This window comes from Camellia sinensis, chromosome 5, assembly GCF_055761805.1.
Source record: "Camellia sinensis isolate YWXY chromosome 5, ASM5576180v1, whole genome shotgun sequence".
In the NCBI taxonomy this organism is placed as follows: domain Eukaryota; kingdom Viridiplantae; phylum Streptophyta; class Magnoliopsida; order Ericales; family Theaceae; genus Camellia; species Camellia sinensis.
In genome coordinates, this window is record NC_138965.1 from 40,250,192 (window position 1) to 40,274,750 (window position 24,559).

At 39.7% G+C, this 24,559-nt stretch overlaps 1 protein-coding gene across 1 annotated transcript; it reads left to right on the forward strand.

Moving 5' to 3' along the window:
- Positions 1-15,276: 15,276 nt before the first annotated feature.
- On the forward strand, positions 15,277-19,464 carry LOC145789354 (disease resistance protein RPV1-like). The gene is made up of 5 exons (XM_082871711.1): positions 15,277-16,425; positions 16,711-17,145; positions 17,476-18,248; positions 18,326-18,953; positions 19,178-19,464. The coding sequence occupies exons 1-3, from the start codon at positions 15,277-15,279 to the stop codon at positions 17,503-17,505; spliced, it is 1,614 nt and encodes a 537-aa protein (XP_082727837.1). The 3' UTR covers positions 17,506-18,248; positions 18,326-18,953; positions 19,178-19,464.
- The last annotated feature ends 5,095 nt before the right edge of the window (positions 19,465-24,559 follow it).

The window sequence follows — 24,559 nt, forward strand, 5'->3', positions numbered from 1 at the left end:
TTGTTTTTTACCTTGCAGACTTAGGTTGCACAGGCACTCCTCTGCGTGCTCAACCGAGCTACTGAGAACAATTTTTGGACCGAACTTAATTTATTCGTAATTTATACAATAAATGGGAAAGTATAGGCATCTAGTAGACACTCCAAGCGGCCTAGCCAAATTCAGAAAAGACTACAATATACCCGATGACGTCCACCAGATTTTAGCCAAAAAAGATGTCATTCCTTGGGACAATGAAGGCTTTGTCCCCTTCACCCTCTTATCCATAATTGAAACCGGACAACGATTTCCAGTCCAACCCTTGATGTGTGAGTTTCTTAGGCAAACCAGACTATGCCCAACCCAACTATCCACCAATTCCAACCGCATCATAATGGGAATAGCCGAACTGTACCGCCAAGCCGGACTAAACCTTGGCCTGGCCGAAATCTTCCACCAATACTCCATTGGTTCAAAAGAAGATGGATGGGTCTATTATTTAAGAATACGTCGTCGCCGAGAGAAGATAATAAAACATACACCGGATAAAGACTTAAATGACGACGACTTTTTCTAGGTGTCTGGGAACTTTGAGGATCATCAAGCCCAGATTCCTGGCCGACGTATAAACTGGAAAAAGGAGAGCCCGGTATACATACTTTGGTTTTCTTGCTTGCTTTTTTATATTTCGGTTTTTTAATCTTTCAGCTGGACTAACAGTTCTTCTTTCGCAGATTTTGCCCACCTTCATTCTTTATACAGCTACCCAAACCTAGCAACTTTGCGCGCCGCACTACGGTATCCAGAACGTAGTTGGGCCAAGCTGCTCAAATTCGAGCCGACCTACAGATACAGCGGTCGCCGAAAAGCGAGAGTGACCGACTTTCTTCTTGAAGAGGCCCCAGAACTGGACCCAACCTTGCCAGAAATCAGACTAATTCCACTAACTGCTGAAGAGGAGATGGCTAAAAAGAACAGAGAAAGGGCGCTTCTAACCGAAACCAACAGGGCCGAAGTACCACCATCAAGTCAAACCCAAGAAGCGGTGGTAGCCCTTCCTACTCAACAACCATCCTCATCCCGCCGAACCAAGCGCGCCCGGACTACCGAAACTGAACAATGCTTGGTTGATGAAGACGAAACTGCTCTTCCACCGAGCCCGCCACCGAGCCCCCAACCGGAGCCTTCTCACCGAACTACCACTAGCTGGGCACCAAAACTTACCTTCAACGACCGAGATATCCAAGATTCTGACTCGGTTGTTGCTAATAAGGATCACCAGTTGGCCTTCAACTTGGCCAAGAGTGTGTGCCTCCCCAAAGATATGGAGCACCACCAAAAGCAACTAAACACCGAACTGAAGGCCATCCGGTCTTCAACAAAATCCATGATCCTGGTAAGTAGCTCTGTCCGTTTTTCTGTCTAATTTTTCCAACTTTCACTTCGGCTCAAGGGAAGTCTTTGTTTTGTCAGGCCATTCAGAAAAACAACATTACTCACAGGAAAGTGTTAGAGCTCAGGAAAACAACAAGGCAAGCCGTGGCAGAAGCCGAAGCGAAGACGGCCGAGCTAGAGGAGGCCAGAAAGCAAATGACCGAGCTACGAGCTGAGAACGGCCGACTGGCCGGACTGGTTAGGTCGGCCGAAACAGAAAGGCAGAAGGCTGCCATTGCTCTAAAGGATAAGTATCTGCGCGAGCTGGTGAAGCTCGAAAAGAAGAAAGATACCGAGATAACCCAGCTGAAGGAAAGCGCAAAAGGAGCCGAAAAGCAAGGCTTCAAGAAGGCAAAGGATGCTTATACCCAGCAGTGCGAAGCCGCCAAGGAACTATTCTTTAAGTGCGATCGGAACTATACCGTGGTTCCGATTGAAACCACCCTTGTGACCGAGAGCGAGCTCCCGCCTGAAACCGGTCTTCGTGTTGATGCCGATGCTGCGTTTGATGCCGAAATTGATGATCTTTTCAACTGATTCTTTTTGCTTTTTCTTTTGTTTTCTTTGACTTGTAACCAGGCTACGGCCCCTCCTTTGTATTTGCTTTCTGATAAATAAAAATTTTCTTGAACTCTTACTTCAGTTGATCTGTACGTTTGTACTTGTTATGATTTTTCCATGATCTTTTTCCCTTCAACTGCTATCTCGGTTTTAGCTGGTCAATCTAACTATTCTTACTAGCCAACCACTCCTTAGCCGACATAATTACTTCGGCTGAGGAGTACACAGCTTGTTTAATCCAGCCAACCACTCGTCAGCCATACCCTTGCTTCGGCTGATGAGTATAAAGAGTTGGTCTAATCCAGCCAACCCACTCTTCAGCCATACCCTTACTTCGGCTGAAGAGGACAAAGAGTTGGTTTAATCCAGCCAACCATTCTTCAGCCATACCCTTACTTTGGCTGAAGAGGACAAAGAGTTGGTTTAATCCAGCCAACCACTCTTCAGCCATACCCTTACTTCGGCTGAAGAGTATAAAGAGTTGGTTTAATCCAGCCAACCCACTCTTCAACCATACCCTTACTTCGGCTGAAGAGTACAAAGAGTTGGTTTAATCCAGCCAACCACTCTTCAGTCATACCCTTACTTCGGCTGAAGAGGACAAAGAGTTGGTTTAATCCAGCCAACCACTCTTCAGCCATACCCTTACTTCGGCTGAAGAGTATAAAGAGTCGGTTTAATCCAGTCAATCCACTCTTCAGCCATACCCTTACTTCGGCTGAAGAGTACAAAGAGTTGGTTTAATCCAGCCAACCACTCTTCAGCCACGCCCTTACTTCGGCTGAAGAGTACAAAGAGTTGGTTTAATCCAGCCAACCACTCTTCAGCCATACCTTTACTTTGGCTGAAGAGTATAAAGAGTTGGCTTAATCCAGCCAACCACTCTTCAGCCATGCCCTTACTTCGGCTAAAGAGTACAAAGAGTTGGTTTAATCCAGCCAACCACTCTTCAGCCATACCCTTACTTTGGCTGAAGAGTATAAAGAGTTGGTTATTCCGACCAAATGTCCTGCAGCCTGGATCCTTATCCTGGGCTTAGGAGGGGTATTGGTTTATTCCAGCCAACCTCTAAGTTAGTTTTTCCAGCTAACTTAGAATAAAATGTTTGGTTATTCCAACCAAACGTCCTGCAGCCTGGATCCTTATCCTGGGCTTAGGAGGGGTGTTGGTTTATTCCAGCCAACCTCTAAGTTAGTTTTTCCAGCTAACTTAGAGTAAAATGTTTGGTTATTCCAACCAAACGTCCTGCAGCCTGGATCCTTATCCTGGGCTTAGGAAGGGTGTTGGTTTAATCCAGCCAACCTCTAAGTTAGTTTTTCCAGCCAACTTAGAATAAAATGTTTACAGTGTACCTGAACTTCACTAAAAGCTAACTTTTACAGAGAACAACTCATGCTGAAAAGAATCGCTTGTTTTATTGAAGAAAGAAAAAATTACACATGTTTGAAAGGGAAAAGCTAAAAATAAAATAACTTGAGATTGGCCGTGTTCTATGGCCTAGGGATTGCTTTGCTGTCCTTGTCTTCTAGGTGGTATGCCCCTTTGCCTGCTAGCCCAACCACTTTGTAAGGACCTTCCCAGTTTGGCCCTAATTTGCCATCTCCTGGTATCAAGGTGTTTCCCATCACTTTACGCAGTACCCAATCGCCGATCTTGAATTGTCTTGGATGCACTGTCTTGTTGTATTTCCTAGACAACTCTTGTTGATATGAGGCAATGTGAACCAGTGCTCTTTCTCTTTTTTCTTCCGCAAGGTCGAGTTCCAATGCTATGGCTTCTCCATTCAAGTCTGGATCAAAATTTTCGCTTCGAATTGTGGGGAGGCCAACTTCCAGTGGGATTACTACTTCCATTCCGTAGGCTAAGGAGAATGGTGTCTCTCCTGTCGATCGTCGAGGTGTGGTGCGGTAAGCCCGTAAAACATGAGGAAGTTCATCCGCCCACTTGCCTTTTGTCTTCTCTAACCTTTTCTTCAGTCCATCCAAGATGACTTTATTTGATGCTTCTGCTTGGCCATTTGCTTGAGGATATGCCGGTGTAGAATTGTAGAACTCTATCTTGTACTCTTCACAAAAGCCTCTGAAGATTCTACCGTCGAACTGAGTGCCATTGTCTGAGATTAGGGCTTTTGGTATGCCAAACCGAGTGATGATATTCTGCCAAACGAACTTTTTCACATCTTTTTCTTTTATTGATGCCAATGCTTCTGCTTCCACCCACTTTGTGAAGTAGTCTGTTGCTGCGAGAAAGAACTTCCTGTTGCCGGGTTGTAACGCCCTCAAAATAACAACATTAAACCCATCAAATAAGACATTCATTAACATATGAAATAACCACATTCTTCTATTCATCAGAGTTTGATTACAAAAGTATTACATGTTAACAACAAAAGCAAAATGCCCTACGGGCTTACAGCTTTCCAAGTTAACACTTGGTTACAACAAAAGAGTACTAACTCATTTACACCTTAAGCCCTTGGCTTGAATTTACATGTAATACATCAAAAAGTAAAACGACAAAAGTATGTCCGCCTCTAGCCTCCCAAGTTATGTCCTTGGAGGTGGCATGCTACCTGTACCTGAAAATGATGTTCCCATATAGGGTGAGCCACAGCCCAGTAGAAATACACTAAACCAAATATGAACAATGACTAAAAGATTAGCAGTTGATAGTTGGTCCACACTGACTCTTTCCTTTATCACACTTTACATTTTCATGACATACAAGTCCATGGTACAACTCATTTTCCAATTTCTTTCAATTCTCAAATTTCAACCATGGCTCAGAACCTGGCCAAACAACTCATATGAGACAATAACTCATATCAAACACTTCCCATATCATATTAGATAAGCATACGAGCTATATCACACAACAACAGATAAGCATACAAGCTATATCATCACTTCCACAGATATGCATATGAGCACTATCACACTTCCAATGACAAGCATATGAGCTCTGTCAACACAATAATAGATAAGCATATGAGCTCTATCTATGGAGTCCATCCCCTATCTCCTCCCAACACATCCGATTTAGAGGTCCACCCCTATCTTCCCCTAAACCGTGGAGTACATCCCCTATCTCCTCCAACACAACACAATGCATACAAACAACAATTATACACATCATCACACAATACATAAATTTAATGTATTCTTTCAATCGTCAATCTCAATGACACATTCGAGTGATTAGTTTCAGTTTGCCTAATCATCATGCATTGTCTACAACAATCACGACTATCCTCCACCGATAGCCCAAAGCAGTTATTTCTAAACAGAAAATAAATGCACAAATGGATATTTAATCAACATTTCATTTCGGTGAGTGATAAATAATTCAACTACACCCTTTAACCCCATACTTTCCCAATCTCTACATTTTCACTTCATTTCCTCATTTCTCACAATTAATTATCCCAATTAATCAAACGGTGTAATTAGGTCATTTTCCATAATTACCATTTCAACCCTTAGGTCCCATTTTCATCAATGATTCAACATTTATTTCACTTCTCTACGACAAACATGCATTTAGGTTTATTATAAATAAAACCCCAACTTTTGTAGAATTACACAAAAGCCCCAAACTCTCACAAAATTACCAAACCAACCCCAACATCTCAAAATACTAAAATTTAAAGACAAAATCCATAGAGAGGAGTAGGATATCCCCACCTCAAATTCGGAGCCTCAAAGGAGAAGATGACAAAACCCAACGTGCTCCAAAACTCGAAATTTTCAGATTGAAAGGTAGCCCTCGACGATCAACAACCTTTTTGTAAAGGCCAAAGATGAGCAAATCACTCCTACTAGATCAAAACCTAGAGAGAAGGTAGTATCTAGAGAGAGAGGCTCACCAATGGTGTTTTTGGAAAAGTAGGAGAGAGAAGAGAAAGTGAAAAAGTGATTTGAAAAGTCAAACCACGGAACTTAAACCCAGTCGCCCCGCTCGAGCGTCAAACACCCCGCTCGAGCGTCACTCACAGACTCCCGCTCGAGCGCCAACAATCCCGCTCGAGCGGCGAATACACACTCCCAGAACTTTTATAGAACCAGGTCTCCGCTCGAGCTTCCAACTCCCCGCTCGAGCGTCACTCACACAACCCCGCTCGAGCGGCCAATCCCACGCTCGAGCGTCCAACACTGCACAGGAAAAACTGGATGGGTGCAATTTCCGCTCGAGCGCCAAAACCCCCGCTCGAGCGGACAGGTCAAAATCTGGGCAACTAGTTTTGGTTTCTAAACTCAACCAACCTGTAACAAACCTGCCCAACACATCCCATAACTCAAATACTAAGTAAAAAGGATGTAAACAAGATAATAAACAACTACCAACATCCACGGACACATGTCCGGATCACTGTATAACAAGGGTAAAACCGGGATCGCTATACGGGTGCTGTTGGAAGTGGTCCTACTATGTCCAAGCTCCACATTGCGAAAGGCCATGGGCTAGTTAATGGTAGGGGTTCTCTAGCTGGTTGGTGTATTTGGTGTGCGAATTTTTGGCATTTCTCACATCTCTTCACATATTTCTCTAAGTCTGCCTGCATGTATGGCCACCAATATCCTTGCGAAATGGCCCTATAAGATAGCGATCTTCCACCTTGATGGCTTCCACACACCCCTTCGTGTATTTCGAACAAGAATGCTTCCACTTTGCTGGGATGTACACATTTTAGGTAAGGTTCTGAGAATGACTTCTTATATAATGCCAAGGATGGGGAGAGCCAAAATCATTGCGACTTCGCTCTTATTCTGTTGGCTTCTTTTTTCTCTTTTGGTAAGATGCCGTCTTTTAAGAACAGGATGATGGGATCCATCCAAAAGGGGCCTAGTTCTGCGCAACATACCTCTTCTGCTTCGGGGTCTTCTATGCTTGGTCTTGGTAAGTAGTCGATGAGCAATGGATGAGGGATGGATGTATCTGCCATTGAGGCAAAGCCTGCTAGTTCGTCTGCTCTGCTATTTTCCTCCCTGCCGATTTGTTCTATCCTTACTACATCAAACTTCTTGATCTCTATTCTGACCAATTCTTGGTACTTGGCCATCCTATCATCCTTTGCTTCATAGTCGCCAGAAATTTGGTTGACCACCAACTGTGAGTCGCTGTAGACCATTAGTTCGGTGGCCATCATGTAGTATGCTGATTTGAGTCCTGCGAGAAGCGCTTCATACTCCGCTTCGTTGTTTGATGCTGGGAAGCCAAGGTTGATTGCTTGCTCTACAACCAGGCCATCTGGTGAGATGAGGACTATGCCAAGTCCTGCACCATGCCGGTTGGATGCTCCATCCACAAAGAGCTTCCACATCTCTCCAACGAACAATTTCCAGCAAGTGGAGGGGTCAGATGATGTCGTGGGGTCAAGAATGGTGTTTTCTTCAAGGTCCATGCTTGCTGTCTACCCCTCGCCTTCTGATTGTACTGTTGGTGAGTCTTGGTTTGTTTCTTCCTTGCTGTCTTTAGTTTGGTCTGCCTTGGAGTCTGACTGAGTGCTTTCTGCTAGGGGTTGCGCTACTCCGGCGTCAACTTCCATCCCTAGTTCGGTTGTGTCAGTTAGGTCGACTGGGCAGATATGATGACTTCCAGGAGTAAATTCTACGACAAAGTCTGCCAAAGATTGGGCCTTTACAGCGGTTCTGGGTTGGAACTTGATGTCGAATTGTCCCAACTCTACTGCCCACTTCAAGATTCGCCCAGAAAAGTTCGCCCTTTCAAACAAAGCTTTTAGTGGAAAAGCTGTGAGGACGACTATGGTGTGGGCATGAAAGTAGTGTGCCAATTTCCTGGAGGCCATCACTAAGGCCAATGCTAATTTTTCCAAAGGCAAGTACCTTGTTTCGGCCCCTAGCAATGTCTTGCTGACATAAAAGATGGGTAAGTGTTGGATTCCTTCTACACGAACCAACACTGCGCTAACTGCGTGCTGAGAGACTGCCAGGTACAAGAAGAGTTCTTCACCAGGTACTGGGGTAACAAGCAGTGGTGGGAAGACATATATTCCTTTAAGCTTTCCAGAGCTTGATCGCATTCTTCATCCCACTGAAACTTGGCCTTCAAGGCATGAAAAAATGGTTGTAGTCTATCTGACGACCTGCTTATGAACCGATTGAGCGCAGCCGCCATGCCGGTGAGATGCTGCACTTCTTTGACTGAGTTTGGTCTTTTCAAATCCTGGATTGCTTTGATTTGAGAGGGGTCTGCTTCTATACCTCGGTTGGTCACAAGGAAGCCCAGGAATTTGCCAGATCCTACTCCGAATGCACACTTGGACGCATTAAGGCGCAACTTGTGCTTCTTCAGGATTTCAAACATCTCTCCTAAGTCCTTGAGATGGTCATTCTCATCCTTGCTCTTGACTACCATGTCGTCGATGTAAGCCTCCATTGTTCTGCCTAACAATGGTTCAAACATCTTGGTGACCATCCGTTGGAATGTTGCCCCTGCGTTTTTCAGGCCAAAGGGCATGACCTTGTAACAGTATAGTCCTCTTGGAGTTGTAAAGGATGTGACCTCCTGGTTTGGTTCATGCATGGCGATCTGGTGGTAGCCTCTGTATGCATCCAGAAAGCTAAGTCGATTGTGCCCCGCCGTTAGGTCTACCAGTTGATCTATCCTTGGTAGATGAAAGCTATCTTTTGGGCACGCCTTGTTGACTGTTTTGTAGTCGACGCAGACACGCCATTTGCCATTCTTCTTTGGCACTACGACTGTGTTGGAGATCCATTTTGGGTAGTGCACCTCTCTAATTGCTCCTGCCTCCAGCAGGTTACCTATTTCTTCTGCCACTATTTCGGCATGGTGAAGTGCTGATCTGCGAGTGCGCTGAATGACTGGTCTGGCGGATGGGTGGACATTGAGTTGGTGACAGATGAAGTTTGGATCAATGCCTGGCATGTCGTAGGGTGTCCAGGCGAACACTTCGATGTTAGAGGTCAAGAATTCCAAGACCTCTAATCTCTCAGTGCTGGACAGCGACGAACCGAGCAAAAAGAACTTATCCGGGTTCTTTTCATCTATTTTTACCTCTACCAAGTCCTCTACTGCTTTCTGATCCGCCGCTTTGCCGACATCTGCGAATAGCTCATTACTTTCGGGTTCTTCCACCGAGTGAACGTATCCTTTGGCAACGCGGCTGCCATTTACCGTGACGAAGCATTGCTTCGACATGATCTGATCTCCATAGACTTCTTCAATTATACCGGTGTCGTTGGGGAACCGCATTACTTGGTGGTAGGATGACGCCACCGATCGCATGGCATGCAGCCATGTTCTGCCCAAGATGATGTTGTAAGTGGAGGGGACCTTCAATACCCAGAACTCCACTTGTTTTGTTACGCTTCCTGCTCTAACTGGAAGAATTATTCTGCCGACAGGCCATTCTGGCATGGAGTTGAACCCAATTAGGGGAGATACGGCAGGCGCCAAGTCTTTGTCTTGCAGCTTCAATTGTTTAAATGTTTCGTAGTACAAGATTTCACATGAACTACCCTGGTCAATCAAAATCCGCTTGACGTCAAAATCGTTGACTCGGAGAGTGACGACCAGGGCATTGTTATGGGGGCAGTAAATTCTTTCCAAGTCTTTATCCGAAAAAGACATGACGTTTGTTGCCTCTGTCTTCCCCTTCTTGATGGCAGGTTGGGCACTTAGCACTTCTCTAAAGTGTTCAGCCTTTTTGATTGATCCCCTGAGCTCGCATACACGCTCAGGTTCAAAAACTCCATGTCACATTGATAATACCTTGAGGCGGGGCGTCGATTGGCATCCCATTAGGGTTATTATGGTCCTGGGGGGCCGGTTGGGCCCCCTCCTTCGATGTACTTATCTAGGTGTCCTGCTGCCACCAATTCCTCCAAGTGCTGTCTCAATGGCGTGCAATTTTCAGTGCGGTGCCCCTTTTCTTTGTGGAAGGTGCACCGTGATCTTTCGTCATAGTCCTTCTGAGCTTCTCTTAGCTTGGCTGGCCACTTGACGAAAGGCTCATCTCTTATTTCGCTTAGAATCCGATATATCGGTTTTTTGAACGCCGTTGTTATGGCAGTGCGGATTCTCAACCATCTTTTATCTGGGTCTTCTCCGTTATCTCGTCTGCCACGCCCGTTTCTGTTCTGACAATCTACTGCATTGACCTTTGCTGAGGTTTTCTTTTCTGGTACTGTGGTCGCACTAGATTTTGCTTTGGCACGTGCGCCATCCTCTTCTACCCTAATGTACTGATGCACTCTTTCCATCAGGGCTTCCATGGTGAGGGGTGGTGTCATGGTGATCGAGTCCCTTAGTCTGTTCCCGACTGGAAGGCCTCTTTTCTACTGTGCAATGGTGAGATTGGTGGGGCAGTCCCCAATCTGATTGAATGTCTCCCAGTAGCGACTATTGTAGGATCTAAGGGTCTCTTTATCGCCCATGTCGATGGAGAGTAGTTAATCGATCTCCACCGGGGTTTTGGTGTTTGTTCGGAACCTTGTTACGAACGCTTCTGCCAATTGTGCCCAAGAGGCTATGCTGCCTTCTGGAAGTTTCTCGAACCAAGTCAAGCCTAGGTCGCCAAGGTTTTATGGGAAGAGTATACACATTAAGGCCTCGTTTCGCCTGTACACAGCCATGACCTAGCGAAAGTGGCTCAAGTGTGAGTAGGGATCCGTCTTCCCTTCATATGTAGTGAATTTGGGCTGAAGGAAACCTGATGGTAGGGGCGCGTTTTCAATCGCTGGAACAAACGACGAAGTCTGCAGTCTTGCCAATGCTTTGTCCGTTGGTTCATAGGCAGGGCGCGGTATTGGCATTCCAACCTCGACGCTTCCATGCGTCCGAGGAGCCAACCGTTGTAAGGCAGAAACTCTGTGTGGATCCTGTGCCCTGGCATCCTCCTTGCATCGTGCCTTTTCTTTGAGCACGGTTCGTAAGTCGGATGATCTGGGTAGCTCCGTCTGTCTAGATCTGGTTTGGTGCGAATGTGAGGGCCAATATGTGCTTCCTTCAGTGTATGATCTTTCAAATCTCGTCCTCTAAGACCTGGAGTGACGAGTTCTGGAAGACCAGGATTGAGTATCGCTTGTCCAGAGGCTTCTGCTCTCTCCTTGCGAGGGTGTGGTATTCCTACCACGATTTTCTGAGTGGCGAGGGGGCGTCTTGTTTTTGCGCCCCTCTCCTGTCGCCACTTCTTTTCCCTTCATCTGGCGCTTCAAAGCTTCCATGTCCGCCGCTATCTTTTTTATTAATTTATCTTGTTCTTTCACGCGGTCTTCCAGAGCTTGAGGATCAATCCTCCGTCTTTGCCTGTCAGGACTTTGCGAACGAGAGCGATGGGGGCTGCTATTCCACCTCCCCCTAGTATCCCTCCTGGTGTTGTGTCGTTGGGGCTCCAAGTCCGCCATGGGAGGGATAGAAGGTAGTCCTTCGCGCCTTGTGCCCCCATCTGGAGTTTGTCCGTCGATGGCGGACTGTGGCAATTCTTCAATGTGTGCCATTGTCTCTGAAGAGGAGGAGCTTAATCAAGAGGTTTTGTCCTGTCTGTTTTTCCCACAGACGGTGCCAATTGTACGGGAAAGAAATAAACCTTCTCGTATAATCTTGTTGATCAAGACTGCGTTCCTCCGTACGACGTTGCTTTATCACCTGAAAACACAAACGTGAGCTAGCCGGCGGGTGTGTGCCGGAAACCTCTCCGATGCCTAAGTCAGTAAGCTTGACAAATAGGCAAAAGCTCTGTGTACTCAAAAAGCAAAGTTGTGTGTTACCTCTCCAAAGGTGATGTTTGTGAGCTTTTATAGGTTTCGTGTGGCACAATCCTAGTAGGACTTCTATTCCTCCATGCAGAGTCCTCCTAGGATTCATACTCCTGAAAGATAATGCTTATCCTTCAACACCCCCCTCACTGCTTAAACCAAGTGAGATGATTTCTACCATGGCCGAACTACAACATGACCAAAATAAAACTGGCTATGCTGAGCCACAGAGTAGGCCGAACTATCCTTAGTTCGGTTCTTCCTGTTACTCCTTCCTTATCTCGGTTCTCTCATGTACAACCCATGGTGTGTTTAGACCGAGCTTCCGAGTAGCAAGGTTCTGACCGTTCTATCCACAATACGTTATGACCGGACTAACTTTGAGACCGGCCTAACTCCAAGTTGCTTCCGGACCGAAGTAACTTCACTTTTCTCCTGGGCCGGAGTAACCTTTTACCTCTCTTGGGCCAGAGCAATCTTACAGCCTTTTTACCCAGCCCTTCGTACTTTGGGCCATAATGTCCATCTCATAGCTCGGCCCAATTTTCACCAAAATTACCCTCTCACTTTTAAAAGCCACAATTAAGCATGTAAAAATGCATGTAAAAAATATTTCTTATTTTATAAAAAAATAAATATTAATTGTCACATCATACATTGACAATTTGACATCTATTTATCTTGTAATATTTCCATAACAATGAACAAATATTATCACCATAGTATCATCACATCAAAAACAAAGAAAATTAAAAACACTACTATTTTTTGGTTTAAAGATATAAATTTATTTATATTGCAATAAAAATCATAGTCAAAATTATAAAAAAAAAATAAAAAATTATCACACTAACAAAGTCAAAGCAAAAAAAAAAAAAAAAAAAAAAAAAAACAAGACTCACAACAACAACAATAATGGACAAACTAAATATAAGTTCTCAAAAAAGTGGGTCTATTAACTGGTTGTTTCCATTTGTTCTTCTTCTTCTTATAGTAGAGACATATAGTAATATTTAAGACAAAAAATTGGGTCTTAAATTATCATTGTGGGTAAAATTGTGGGACTTAAAAAAGTAAAAGTTTTCTACAAACTAAAACTAGTCAAGAGTACGCAACCTGCATCTTGAGACAAATACATCTATACCATAATAAAAAAAAGGGACTTAGCATATTAACAGAGTAGCTTGATAAGAATATATATATATATATATATATATAATTTTGAATTTTCAAAGATTAGTTCCATCCCCCAAAAGAGAAAATCATCTAAAATTAATGAAACCTTTCCCCATTTTTTTCACCATAAAAAAATTTTAAAAAAAATAAAAAATTTCAAAAAAACCCTTACAATAAGACCAAAGTTTGTGTTCTGTGTGCCACAAATCAGAGAATTTAATTCATGAAGTGTCACAACTTGTGACCATGGAAGAATATAGATGAAGTTTAGGTTGAACCAAGCATCAAACCAATTGGAACAATAGCAGCCTATAAAATAAACAGCATGGGATACATTAGAAGAATAGGAATTTAGCATCAAGTGCACAAGGAATACATTAGCATAATGGAAGTTCTAGAACCAACCAGAACATCTGATAGACTGCCAATTTCAATAACAATTAAACTGTGTTTTTAATCCCATATATTATTCAATTCCATTGTACACTTATAATTTTGAATCTAAATAGTGGTAATCAGACGAAGAGTTTGTGAAACCCTAGCTTCAATTCCTTTTATCTGTGAATCAAAAGCAATAACTATAGATTCATACAAGACAAGGTTGACTAAATTTCCTAAAATAAAAGCATAAATAAATAAAAATCAATAAAATTGGTTTTCTAATTTTGAAGTAGAACACTAAAATTCAAAAGACATAAATTTAGATATACATATAGAGTCGCATATATTATACATAGATATATAAAACAATTAAGAATCAAATAGAAAAAAAGTACTTGATCAATTCACAAATGAAAAAGTTCGATCTAGATGTATTTATATATATATATATATATATAGAGAGAGAGAGAGAGAGAGAGAGAGAGAGCGAGAGAGAGTTGAGGAGAGCGACGGCTTGTCAGAGCAACAGTCCACAACGTTAGACACACTACTATCGGAGATCGTCGAACAAGACCGTCACTAGCCAAGATCGTTGAACAACATCGTCATTACCCTCATGTAAACATCCATGGTTCTTCTATTCACAACCCTTCAGCCAAAAAAAAAAAAAAAAAAAAAACTTAGTGACACGTACTTAGTTTAATGACATTTTTTTTTTATATAAAAAATGACATTATTATTAACGTTTAGTGGCAACTTTTGACTCAGGCCTCGTTTGGGGAGTGACTATTTTAGCTAAAAAGTCAAAAAGTTACTAAAAGTTATCACATCACCTCTCTACTTTTCTACACATCTTTTTGTAAAAATTCAAAAAGTTACTAAAATAACATGTTCCCAAATGAGGCCTCAATGCCATAAAAAGTAACTTACATCTATCTAGTTTAGTGGCATCTATTGATAAATGTCATTAAAATAATTTTTTGTGTCGGTATTTTATAAAATGCCATAAAATTTATGTAACTAAATCACATTCTGGTTATAGTGATGTGACACTTTTTTATAGAAATATCACTAAAACCTTTTATGTTTGTGGGTCTGTGACATTTTTCTAAAACGTGCCACCAAATATTATTTTTGTGACATTTTCTAAAAGCATGTCACTAATATAGTGTCACTAAAGTGTGTTTTTGTTGTAGTGACGGTCTCTTAGATTAAGAATTATTTATCAAAATTTGGGATGAATTTTTTTTTCTCAACTCCAAGAGTTTGATATCTTTTAATTTTTAGAAGATAACCTTCAAATACAGGAGTTAAATTGTCCTCAAGGGAAGATTCCAACATACTACAAGTCGGTTTCTTTGATTCACAAGAAGTTCTTCATAATACCCTAAACAAACTACAATTTATTAACTGTGCTTTTTGAGATGCTTCTCCCTTTTAAGCTATTCGAAAAGATGATATTAAGTTAATCGATTCCAACCGCAAAAATTTGGGTTAATTACACCAAGATAGATCCCCTCAACTAGTAGTATCACTATACCTTATCTATAAATCTGTACATATTGATCCTCTTAAATATAAAAATCATACAAATTTACTAATTCAAGAGGTGGTCTAGAGGGGTTGAAAGTGATAAGCTTTTATAGTTGAAAGGGTCAAAAAATATCGATTCATAGTTGTGAAGGTAAATGACATTTACTAACAGACAAGGGGGTTTTGGTGTAATTAACCCTAAAAAAAATTATTGAAAAAATTAGACTATTCTTCTAAAAATTTAATAGCTTACCTTACTATATAAATAAAAAAAATTGCAAAACAGGGAAAGCAATTTATATTAGAAAAAGGAATATCGATGCACAACCATGATTGTGAAAACCCTTTTCTTTTCATCTAGGAGTCACCCAATTGTTTCAACAAAGAGAATAACATAGTTTTATCTAGAAAACAAAGAGAATAACATAGTCATTTTGTTCATTATTGCATGAGAATATATTATTAAGTTCAAGTCATGGCATTCTTATTGTGCTTTATTTTTAATCTCGATGTTATCTTCAGATTCGAGTCAAAATTTATCCACAAAATTGTAGAAGTGGTTGCAGACAAACTAAGACGCACAACCTTGGGCAATTCTCCTTACTTAATTGGAATACATTCTCGAGCCAAAAATATTGGGCTTTGGTTACAAGATGAGTGTAGTGATGTTGGTATAGTCGCAATTTGTGGGATAGGTGGCATAGGGAAGACAACTGTTGCCAAATTTCTATATAATTCAAACTTCTCAAGATTCGAATGCAGCAGTTTTCTTGCAAATGTAAGAGAAATTCTAAAACAAACAAATGGTTTACTTCAATTACAAACACAACTTCTTTCAGACATTTTAAAGGGGAGAAAGGAAAATTTGTACAGTGTTGATGAAGGGACTGTTAAAATTAAAGATGCATTATGTTGCAAAAGAGCTCTTGTAATTCTTGATGATGTGGATACAATGGACCAATTAGATGTAGTACTTGGAATGCGAGATTGGTTTTCTCAAGGTAGTAAAATCATCATAACCACTAGACGTGAGAGGCTGCTAAGGGCTCATGAAGTTTACTTAGTTCACAAGGTTGAAAATTTGAATTACAATGAATCCTTGGAGCTCTTTAGTTGGCATGCCTTTGGGAAAAACTGTCCCATTGATGGTTTCATAGAGGACTCGGAAAGGGTGGTACAATACTGTGGAGGGCTTCCACTAGCTATTAAAATTTTGGGTTCTTCTCTATTTGGAAAAAGCCTAAATGTCTGGAAAAGTCAACTAGAAAAATTAAAAGCAATCCCCCAATATGAAGTTGTTGAAAAGCTCAAAATAAGCTTTGACTCTTTACAAGATGACCACGACAAAAATTTGTTCCTCCATGTTGCTTGCTTTTTTGTTGGGATGGATGAAGATTGGGTAGTTACCATTCTTGATGGGTGTGATTTTTACACAACAATTGGGATTCAAAATCTGATTGATAGATGTCTGTTAACGGTTGATGAACACAAAAAGCTAGTGATGCATCAATTGGTTCAAGAAATGGGAAGAGAAATTGTTCGCCAAGAATCACCTAAGGAACCCGGAGAACGTACTAGACTATGGAATCATAAAGATTCCTTCAATGCCTTGAGAGAAAATACTGTAAGAAATAATCCTCTTCCTCATTCATATTTGTATGTATTTGTGTAGTTATTTATTATCAAAACATGATCCAAAATTAGAAACTTCATACCAAAAAAAAAAAAATTGTTTGTAAGTTACATTGGTGGTGTTTTCATTTGAAATGAAAGTTACATATCATTTGGTATGAGAATTTTGTACAAAACATTTTGTTTTTTGGTACATCGGAAAGTAATTGTACAAAACATTTGTTTGTATAGTATTGCTCTTCTTGATCAATGTCATCTCCCTCTCATTGTTTGTCAGGGGACAGGAAAAATTGAAGGCCTCAAACTTGATATGAATTTTTTGGAGGATAAATATGGCAGGACAGTCTTCGGTATCAAAAGAAAATGTCATTTTGAAGAATTCCTCAACACAACATTGTTGTCAAATGTAGGAAATTCGTTTAAAAGACTTTGTTTTGGCATCTTTTCCTGGCAGACAGTAGGCATTGCTTTGCGAAATTCAAATAAGATAGCTTTGGAAGTTGATGCATTTGCAAGGATGCACAAACTAAAACTTTTGCAACTCAAAAATTTACAAGTCAATGGAAGCTTTGAAAATTTTCCGAAAGGATTACGATGGTTGTGTTGGCATGGATTCTCTTTCAACTCTATATGCGATGATTTCCCTTTGGATAAACTGGTTGTTCTTGACATGCAGTATAGCAACTTGCAAAAGGTTTGGGAAGGAACCAAGGTATGTTACTCATTTGTTTGTTTTCATTTCAATTTTGTTTGAGAATTAAAAGAAACAATAACCAACATTTTTTTCTTTTACAGTTTCTCGAGTCATTAAAAATCCTTGATCTTAGTCATTCCCACTGCCTTTCCAAAACTCCTGATTTCTTGGAAGTACCCAATCTTGAGCGACTAATACTTGAAAATTGTGCACGGCTAGTAGAGGTTCATGAATCTGTTGGACAGCTTCAGAGACTTGTTTTATTAAATTTAAAAGATTGCAAAAATCTAAGGAAGCTTCCAAGAAGCATTGTTATGCTAAAATTTTTGGAAACACTTGACATCTCAGGTTGCTCAAATATTAAGGAATTGCCAATAGAGATGGGGACTATGGATTCTTTAACAAAGTTCAATGCAAATGGAATTGTCGTAAGTCAATTACTCTCTACCACTAAGGAGGTCAAACCATGGTATTCATTTATCTGGCCTTCTCTATTGAAACCAAGAAAAAATGTAGAAATTTCATGGGCTCTTTTACCACGGTATCTGGTACACTTAAGTCTTGTGGATTGCAATTTATCGGAGGATGCTTTTCCAAAGGATCTTAGCAACCTATCCTCATTGCAAATATTAAATCTAAGCAATAATCCAATTTGTAGCCTCCCGAATAGCATTGGAGGCGTTACTGGGCTTCAGATCCTTGAATTAGAAGAGTGTCAAAGGCTTCAATCACTTACAGTGGAGCAGAATTTGAAAGTATTGTCGGTCGCTAAATGTACATTGTTGGAGAAAGTAATATTTCAATCATTTCCACCATCAACCATAGAATTCGAGAACCTTTATGATGCAATTATACTGTGTCGGAATATGGGAGGGTTTTACTACTCAAAATGTGCGTTTCATTCAGCTCCATCAACCATGCAGTATAATAACACATGGGATAATCAATTTGTTGTGATTGAGCATTGGAGACCATTACTAGTCTATGATATGTACGGCAATATAGTTGAGGACATGGGCTCCTTTAAGTTAGAATCCATAGGGAATATTGACGTGGAGATGGGAAGCCCAACTGTTACGCTTTCAAGCAAGAACTCAAAGAATTCAAGGAAGCTTCCCCAGGTCTCTTTCTCTCTCTCCCTCTCTCTCTCTAAAAAAAACAAAAATAAAAATAATAAATTATGGTTTCTTTGGTGCAGGGATGTCATGAACTTCATATATTTTACGCTTATATTCCGGGAAGCAAGATTCCAACTTGGTTTAATCTTAAAAATAGAGGATCTTCAATATCTTTAATTGTTTCATCACATTTCAGAATTCAAGCCTTGAGTGTGTGTTCTATTTATGCACTTTCCAATAATCCAAAATATCTTGACCATAATTGTGACGCACATACTATCATCAATAATATAACCAAGAGTCTGATTTGGAGCCATTCCCCATATGTCTTTGGCATTCCAGAAGCTGATGAGGATATGATGTGGTTAAGTTATTGGAAGATTGAAAATCAGTTGGAAGGTGGGGATGAACTGAATATTTCAGTGGTTGGAAATGAAGATTTTCAAGTGAAGGAGGTCGGAGTCTATCTTGTGTACAAGGAGCAAGAAGAGAAGAGTAGCCAATCAATTAGTGAAGAAGCATCCCAATTACAATTCTCTGTCTATGGAAATGTCATTCCTGGAAATGCTTCTACAGTACATCCCGTGAATAGAAAAGTCTTCCGCCTCTGCTGTCATTGGGTGGATTGTTCCATTTGTGGCGGTCTATAGCCTCAACCTTTGTGCACTAACTCGGCAATTGGCTGCTTCAGGACCTGTGAGAGATTCGGTAGGCAATAATTCTTGCTCTTTCTTCTTATAATTATGTTATGTTGTGTGATGTTAATATGTTAATCATATATATATGCTGGATATTCTTCATGATGTTAAGGATTTTGAATAACTACTATGAATTTTCATTCTTTTCTCTGTTTTTGTTGAAGTTGTTACTGGGTTATTTATTTTACTTTGGAATTTCTGACATGTGCTTTGCTAACCGGTGGCAATTTGAAGCATGGTAGAGGAGGTATTCTGCTTTATTTAAGGTTTGGAGATGGATGTGCTCTCTGGGGAGTCTAATCATTCATTGGAGAAGACAGTTTGCAAATGACTTGCTATTCATGTTGGTTTTGTTGTTATTCTGGTTGGATTTTATTGCTTAATTAGTCTCTGGACAGAAGACTTTGTAGTTGATTAGTTAGTTTGAGAGGGTGTTCTGTAATTTGTTTTGATATAAGTGTTTATGCTTTGTTTGCCTCCTTTTTCCAATCATGTCCGTTTTCAGTAGTCTTTGTTTGTGGTTAAGGTGTTTGCTCACAATTGGTTTATGGTATGTAACAATCTAATTGAGGTGTGCCTTTTTTCGTAAAATTTTCTAGTTAGTTAATTAGCTGGGGTTTGATAATACTGAGTGTTGAATTTTCTAACTCAAAAAATATTTGATAAAAAATTGAAAGAAATTTGTAGATTAATTTTTTAGACCCAATGATGTATAAGTGAGTTGATTAGTTGACAATTAAAAAAAGATATGATAAATAGTTGTCTTAGACATTTAATTTGATTGTCATATCATTGGGTTTGAAAAGTGAAACAGATTTAAATGATAAACTCTGATGAGTTGTTTAATATGAACAAAATAAAAAAAAATTTAAATTTTATTTTTTAATTTTCATATTGTAGAGGTGATGGTAGAGGTGTCGCGACGACAGTGGTTATGGCAATAGTGTTGTAATAATGGGAGGGTGGTAGCGGTTGTGGTAAATTCAGTCAAAATTAAATAAATATTATATTACTTCAAAATTTACAAATTTTAGTTTTAGATCATATAAATTATAATTATTAAAAAGATTTAAATAATTTTTACTTAATATATTTGGTAATTTTAAATATTGATTTGCATTATCAAACATTTATTATTATTAACTTCTTGTTATCAATGTGGGCCATGTTAATATGAAATTACATGTTCAAAATGCGATTTCACTATGAAATCGTATTTTAAACTTGTGATTTTAAAAAATAGGTTAGTTTGATAAATAATTTGAAAAGTTAATTATTTATATAAATAGTTTTACTTTTTATAATATTCACAAAAAAACTCCACAAAATAGAGTGTGTATTACAAAATTTCCTATTGAATTATATAAAATGATTAAATTATTTTCCGAATGCATGTATTATTTAAATTGACAAAATAGCATTTGCAGAAAAAATCATGATATAAAAAAATACATATATATATGTAAAAAATCTCATTTAAATATTTTAACATAGGCCCAAAACCTTCAATTTTGAGGTTGTCAATAACTTCTAGTGAAAATTGTTTTAAGGATAATTGACCTACAAATCCCAAATGAATGACTTGTGAATTAATCAGTCCCAACTTTTTCTCTTTTTTTTGTTACCAGAAAATTCTCCTTACCCTCCCACAGGTCCAACGCAGCGCCCCTTACAGAGATCATCTGGGTGTCCTGTTAGCCATTTTGAGTAAGGAGACTATAACCTGGGAACTTGTCTTGACCTCCCAAGACAAGCTCCGCTTAAGTCAGGACTCGCATAGCAGGGAGCATTGAACCCACACCAAGTGCTGATTAGACAACTTGAGGTCCAACCTCCTAACCAACTATGCTTCGCCCAGGAAATTTGCCCAAGAGAGAGGAGAATTAAACATGTAACCTTAAAAATTAAACCCCAAGTCTTAACCACAACTTTTATTTAATACTTTTGGAAATCCCATTATGTGCTAATTTTCGTTTTTGACCATTGTGGTTAATTAGTAATGGTAATTTATGATTGTTTTGTATTCAATGCCCTGATAAGTTTGAGAAAAAGTGTACTATAGTCTTTTATGGTCTTCCACGTTAGGTTGACCCACCCACATTTGTACCTGCCCCGTGAGACATTTGGAAAATGTTCTAAAATATATTATGGTTTCGCAATTCAGACGTGCCCGCCCACCAATGTTTTAAAAATCGGACCGACGAGTGAATTGAAAAAATAATTTAGATGGACGGATTATTGGTTCAACCGTCGAGTTGAATCGGAATCGAATTGCAACGTCATAAATATATTAAAATTATATTTAAATAAAAATATAAGTAATAAAACTATAAATTAAATAATTAAATAATCTTAAATATTTCTTCTCATACTTTTTTTACTAAAAAATATAAAAATATATTTTTAAATATTATTAATTTTAATTTTGGAAGAAGAAATCAAATATTTAATATTCCCTCCATATGAGTTTAATTCAAATAATTTGATTGAAAGAAAAGAAAATTTTTTGGAGGGATATCAAAATTTTAAGTTTTCCTCCAATAAATTTGATTGAATCTCACATAGATTTTTTGAGTTTTTTTGGAAGAATTTTTGTTTTGATAAATAGGTAGAGACTTTCACAATAATTTCAAACTCTCAATAGGATTCCTTACAAGAGGAGACTCTTAAAAAAGAGTTTCCAATTAAAATTTTTCACATATATATATATATATATATAATTAGGCCTCATTTAGGAACATGCTATTTTAGTAACTTTTTAACTTTTTGGCCAAAATATGAGGTAAAAAAAGTTAGTATGTTTGGAATGACTTTTTAATTTTCTACGAAAAGATGTGCAAAAAGTACAGAGAAAAGAGAATATTTGATTTTTTGGTATAGGTTGTTGGTTTTTTGATTATTTTAGTGACTTTTTGACTTTTAGACTAAAAATAATATTGCCAAACAAGACCTTAATATATACATTAGCACTTTGGTTCGACGGTCGTCTAGGGTTTTGCACCCAACATTTCACCAATCTCAGTTTGTAATGCACACTCGTTTCGGCCACCGATCTTTGTTTGCAATACACACTCGTTTGTATTGACGTGTTGTTTTGTAACGTTTGAGACATGTTGTTTTTGGTGTGTACTTGTATCGCATAGAATGCATGTTGTGTACTATTTTTTGACAGTTCCTGTTGATGCGTGACCTACGTGGTGGTGTGGTTACCTTCGCTCATGCTGATCGTGATAAGCTGTTTGTGGTGGCATTCTTGGTATGACGTTAGAGCAAAAGTTGTTTGGTGCCCAAACTTGAAGTATTTGACTGAAATTGTAGTTTTCGGAGCATTGTTTGCCACGATAAAAATGATATTAGCCACTTGTGTTCGTGCGTGATTTTTCACTTGCTTGCGAAGTTAGGAAGGACTTTTGTGGTTTTTGGATTTTGTGAGCGCCTGGAACGTAACAGCCCAATCAATCGGAACACGCCGCATAACTGTGCTTGGTATGTTACTATGTAAACCATGTTTGAAGTTCATGTAGGGTAAGGGAGAAGTATTTCGAAATGGGATTGGTGTCAAAATTTGTTTGCCAAGTGTGTTAAACAATTCTGAAGAGTTCCTACTTTGGGAATGGATGACTTGTGGGGTGGTGGCTTTGCTTATTGAAACATGTCATGTTGATGTGAATTGTTAATCAAAACGCAAGTCGAAAAGTGTTTGTTAGGCTGTTTTCCGAAGTCATGGTGAACTTTTAAATTATACCACAAACAAAGCATTCAGATGTGTTTTCATATCCACACAATTGCAAATTGGGGTAAAGTGCCTCTGACTCAGGTACTGAAATGAGGCAACATTATTTATATTAAATGAGGTAACCAATTGTTTGGCGAAACGTAGGACGAAACAACCTAATGTTTAAATTTGAAACGGAACGAACGGCGCGAACATGAACGCTATAGCAATCCCGGTTTTCCCTTTCGTGCTTAACTGTAATCCGTATTCCGTTTCGTAAGGGTGCTTTTGTCTTATCCTCTTTCTATCCCTTTCTCTTTGTGTTCGAGCTTTGGGTTGGGTTAGGCAAGTTGGGATTAAGTTGGTTGTGTTTTAAAACGTAAAATCCTTGCCCAATTTTTGGTCCCTCTGCTCAAGAAGCTCTTTTGACGCTCGAGCGGGACTCTGTTGTTGCTTGTACGCTCGAGCGGGGGTTCTGGCGCTCGAGCGGGGAAATCACCCATCCAGTATTTCGTCTGCAGTGGTATACGCTCGAGCGGGGGATTGGTCGCTCGAGCGGGGAGTATGTGTCCGACGCTCGAGCGGGGAGTTTGACGCTCGAGCGGGCATCATGTCTGTAAAAGTTCTGGGAGCGTGCATCCGCCGCTCGAGCGGGGGATTGGACGCTCGAGCGGGGATCTGTGAGTGACGCTCGAGCGGGGAGTTCGATGCTCGAGCGGGGCGACTTTTATATAAAGCTGAGATCCGACCTTTTTGTTCACTTTTCAACTTCCTTTCTCTCTCTTACTTTTCCAAAAAGCTATTTTGAGAGCTCCTCTCACTAAAACCCTAACTTCTCTCTTAGGATTGATCTAGTAGGAGTTGTTTTCTCACCTTGGGCCTTTACCAAAGTTGTGTTGATCGTCGAGGGCTATCTTCTAATCTGAAAATTTCGAGATTTGGAGCATTTTCGTTTCTTCATCTCCTTCGTTGAGCCCCATCATTCGAGGTAGGGATAACCTACTCCATCTTATGAGCTTTGTTTTTGAATTTTAGCATTTTGTTATGTTGGGGGTTGTTGGGTAGTTTTGAGAAAGTTTGGACCTTTGTGAAATTTTACAAAAGTTGGGGTTTTAAATATATAAACCTATATGCATGTTAGGCATAGAGAAATGAGAGTAATGTTGGTACATGGATGGAAATGGAACCTTAGGGTTGTTTTGTGAATTATGGTAATTTGCCCTAATTGGTTTAATTAATTAATGCATATAATTAATTGAAGAAAACGAGGAGTTGAATTGAAAAGGTTGAAATTGGGAATGTATGGGACTAAAGGGTGTAGTTAAATTATTTATTGCTCACCTAATTGGAATGTTGATATATTATCCATTTGTGCATTTATTTCCTGCTTAGAAATAATTGCTTTGGGCTACCGGCGGAGGGTAGTTTTGATTGTTGTAGACAATGCATGATGATTAGGCGAACTAAAACTAATCAATCGGGTGTGTCATAGAGTATGACGGATGATAGAATACAATAACTTTATGTATTGATTGATTGTGTATATGACCAATGTGTTTATATGCATTATGTGTAGACAGTTGATAGAATACATTAACTTTATGTATTGGTTGATTGCGTGTGTGATTCTGTGCTTACTTGCATTACTTGTGTATGGGAGGAGATGGGGGATGTACTCCACGGTTTAGGGGAAGATGGGGGATGTACCTCTAAACCGGTTAATAGTTTAGGGGAAGATGAGGGATGTACCTCTAAACTGGTTTATGGCTAAGGGAAGATGGGGGATGGACCCAGGGATGCAGCTCATATGCTCTCCCATTGTAATGTTGAAGTGTTGATACAACTCTTATGCTTATCTGTTGTAGTAGTGATATAGCTCATATGCTTATCTATTGAAGTAT

Coding starts and splice junctions, on each gene's coding strand:
- LOC145789354 (XM_082871711.1), top strand. CDS start 15,277: ATGGCATTCTTATTGTGCTTTATTTTTAATCTCGATGTTATCTTCAGA. Junction 16,426..16,710: donor ATGCCTTGAGAGAAAATACT/GTAAGAAATAAT, acceptor ATTGTTTGTCAG/GGGACAGGAAAAATTGAAGG. Junction 17,146..17,475: donor AGGTTTGGGAAGGAACCAAG/GTATGTTACTCA, acceptor TTGACATCTCAG/GTTGCTCAAATATTAAGGAA.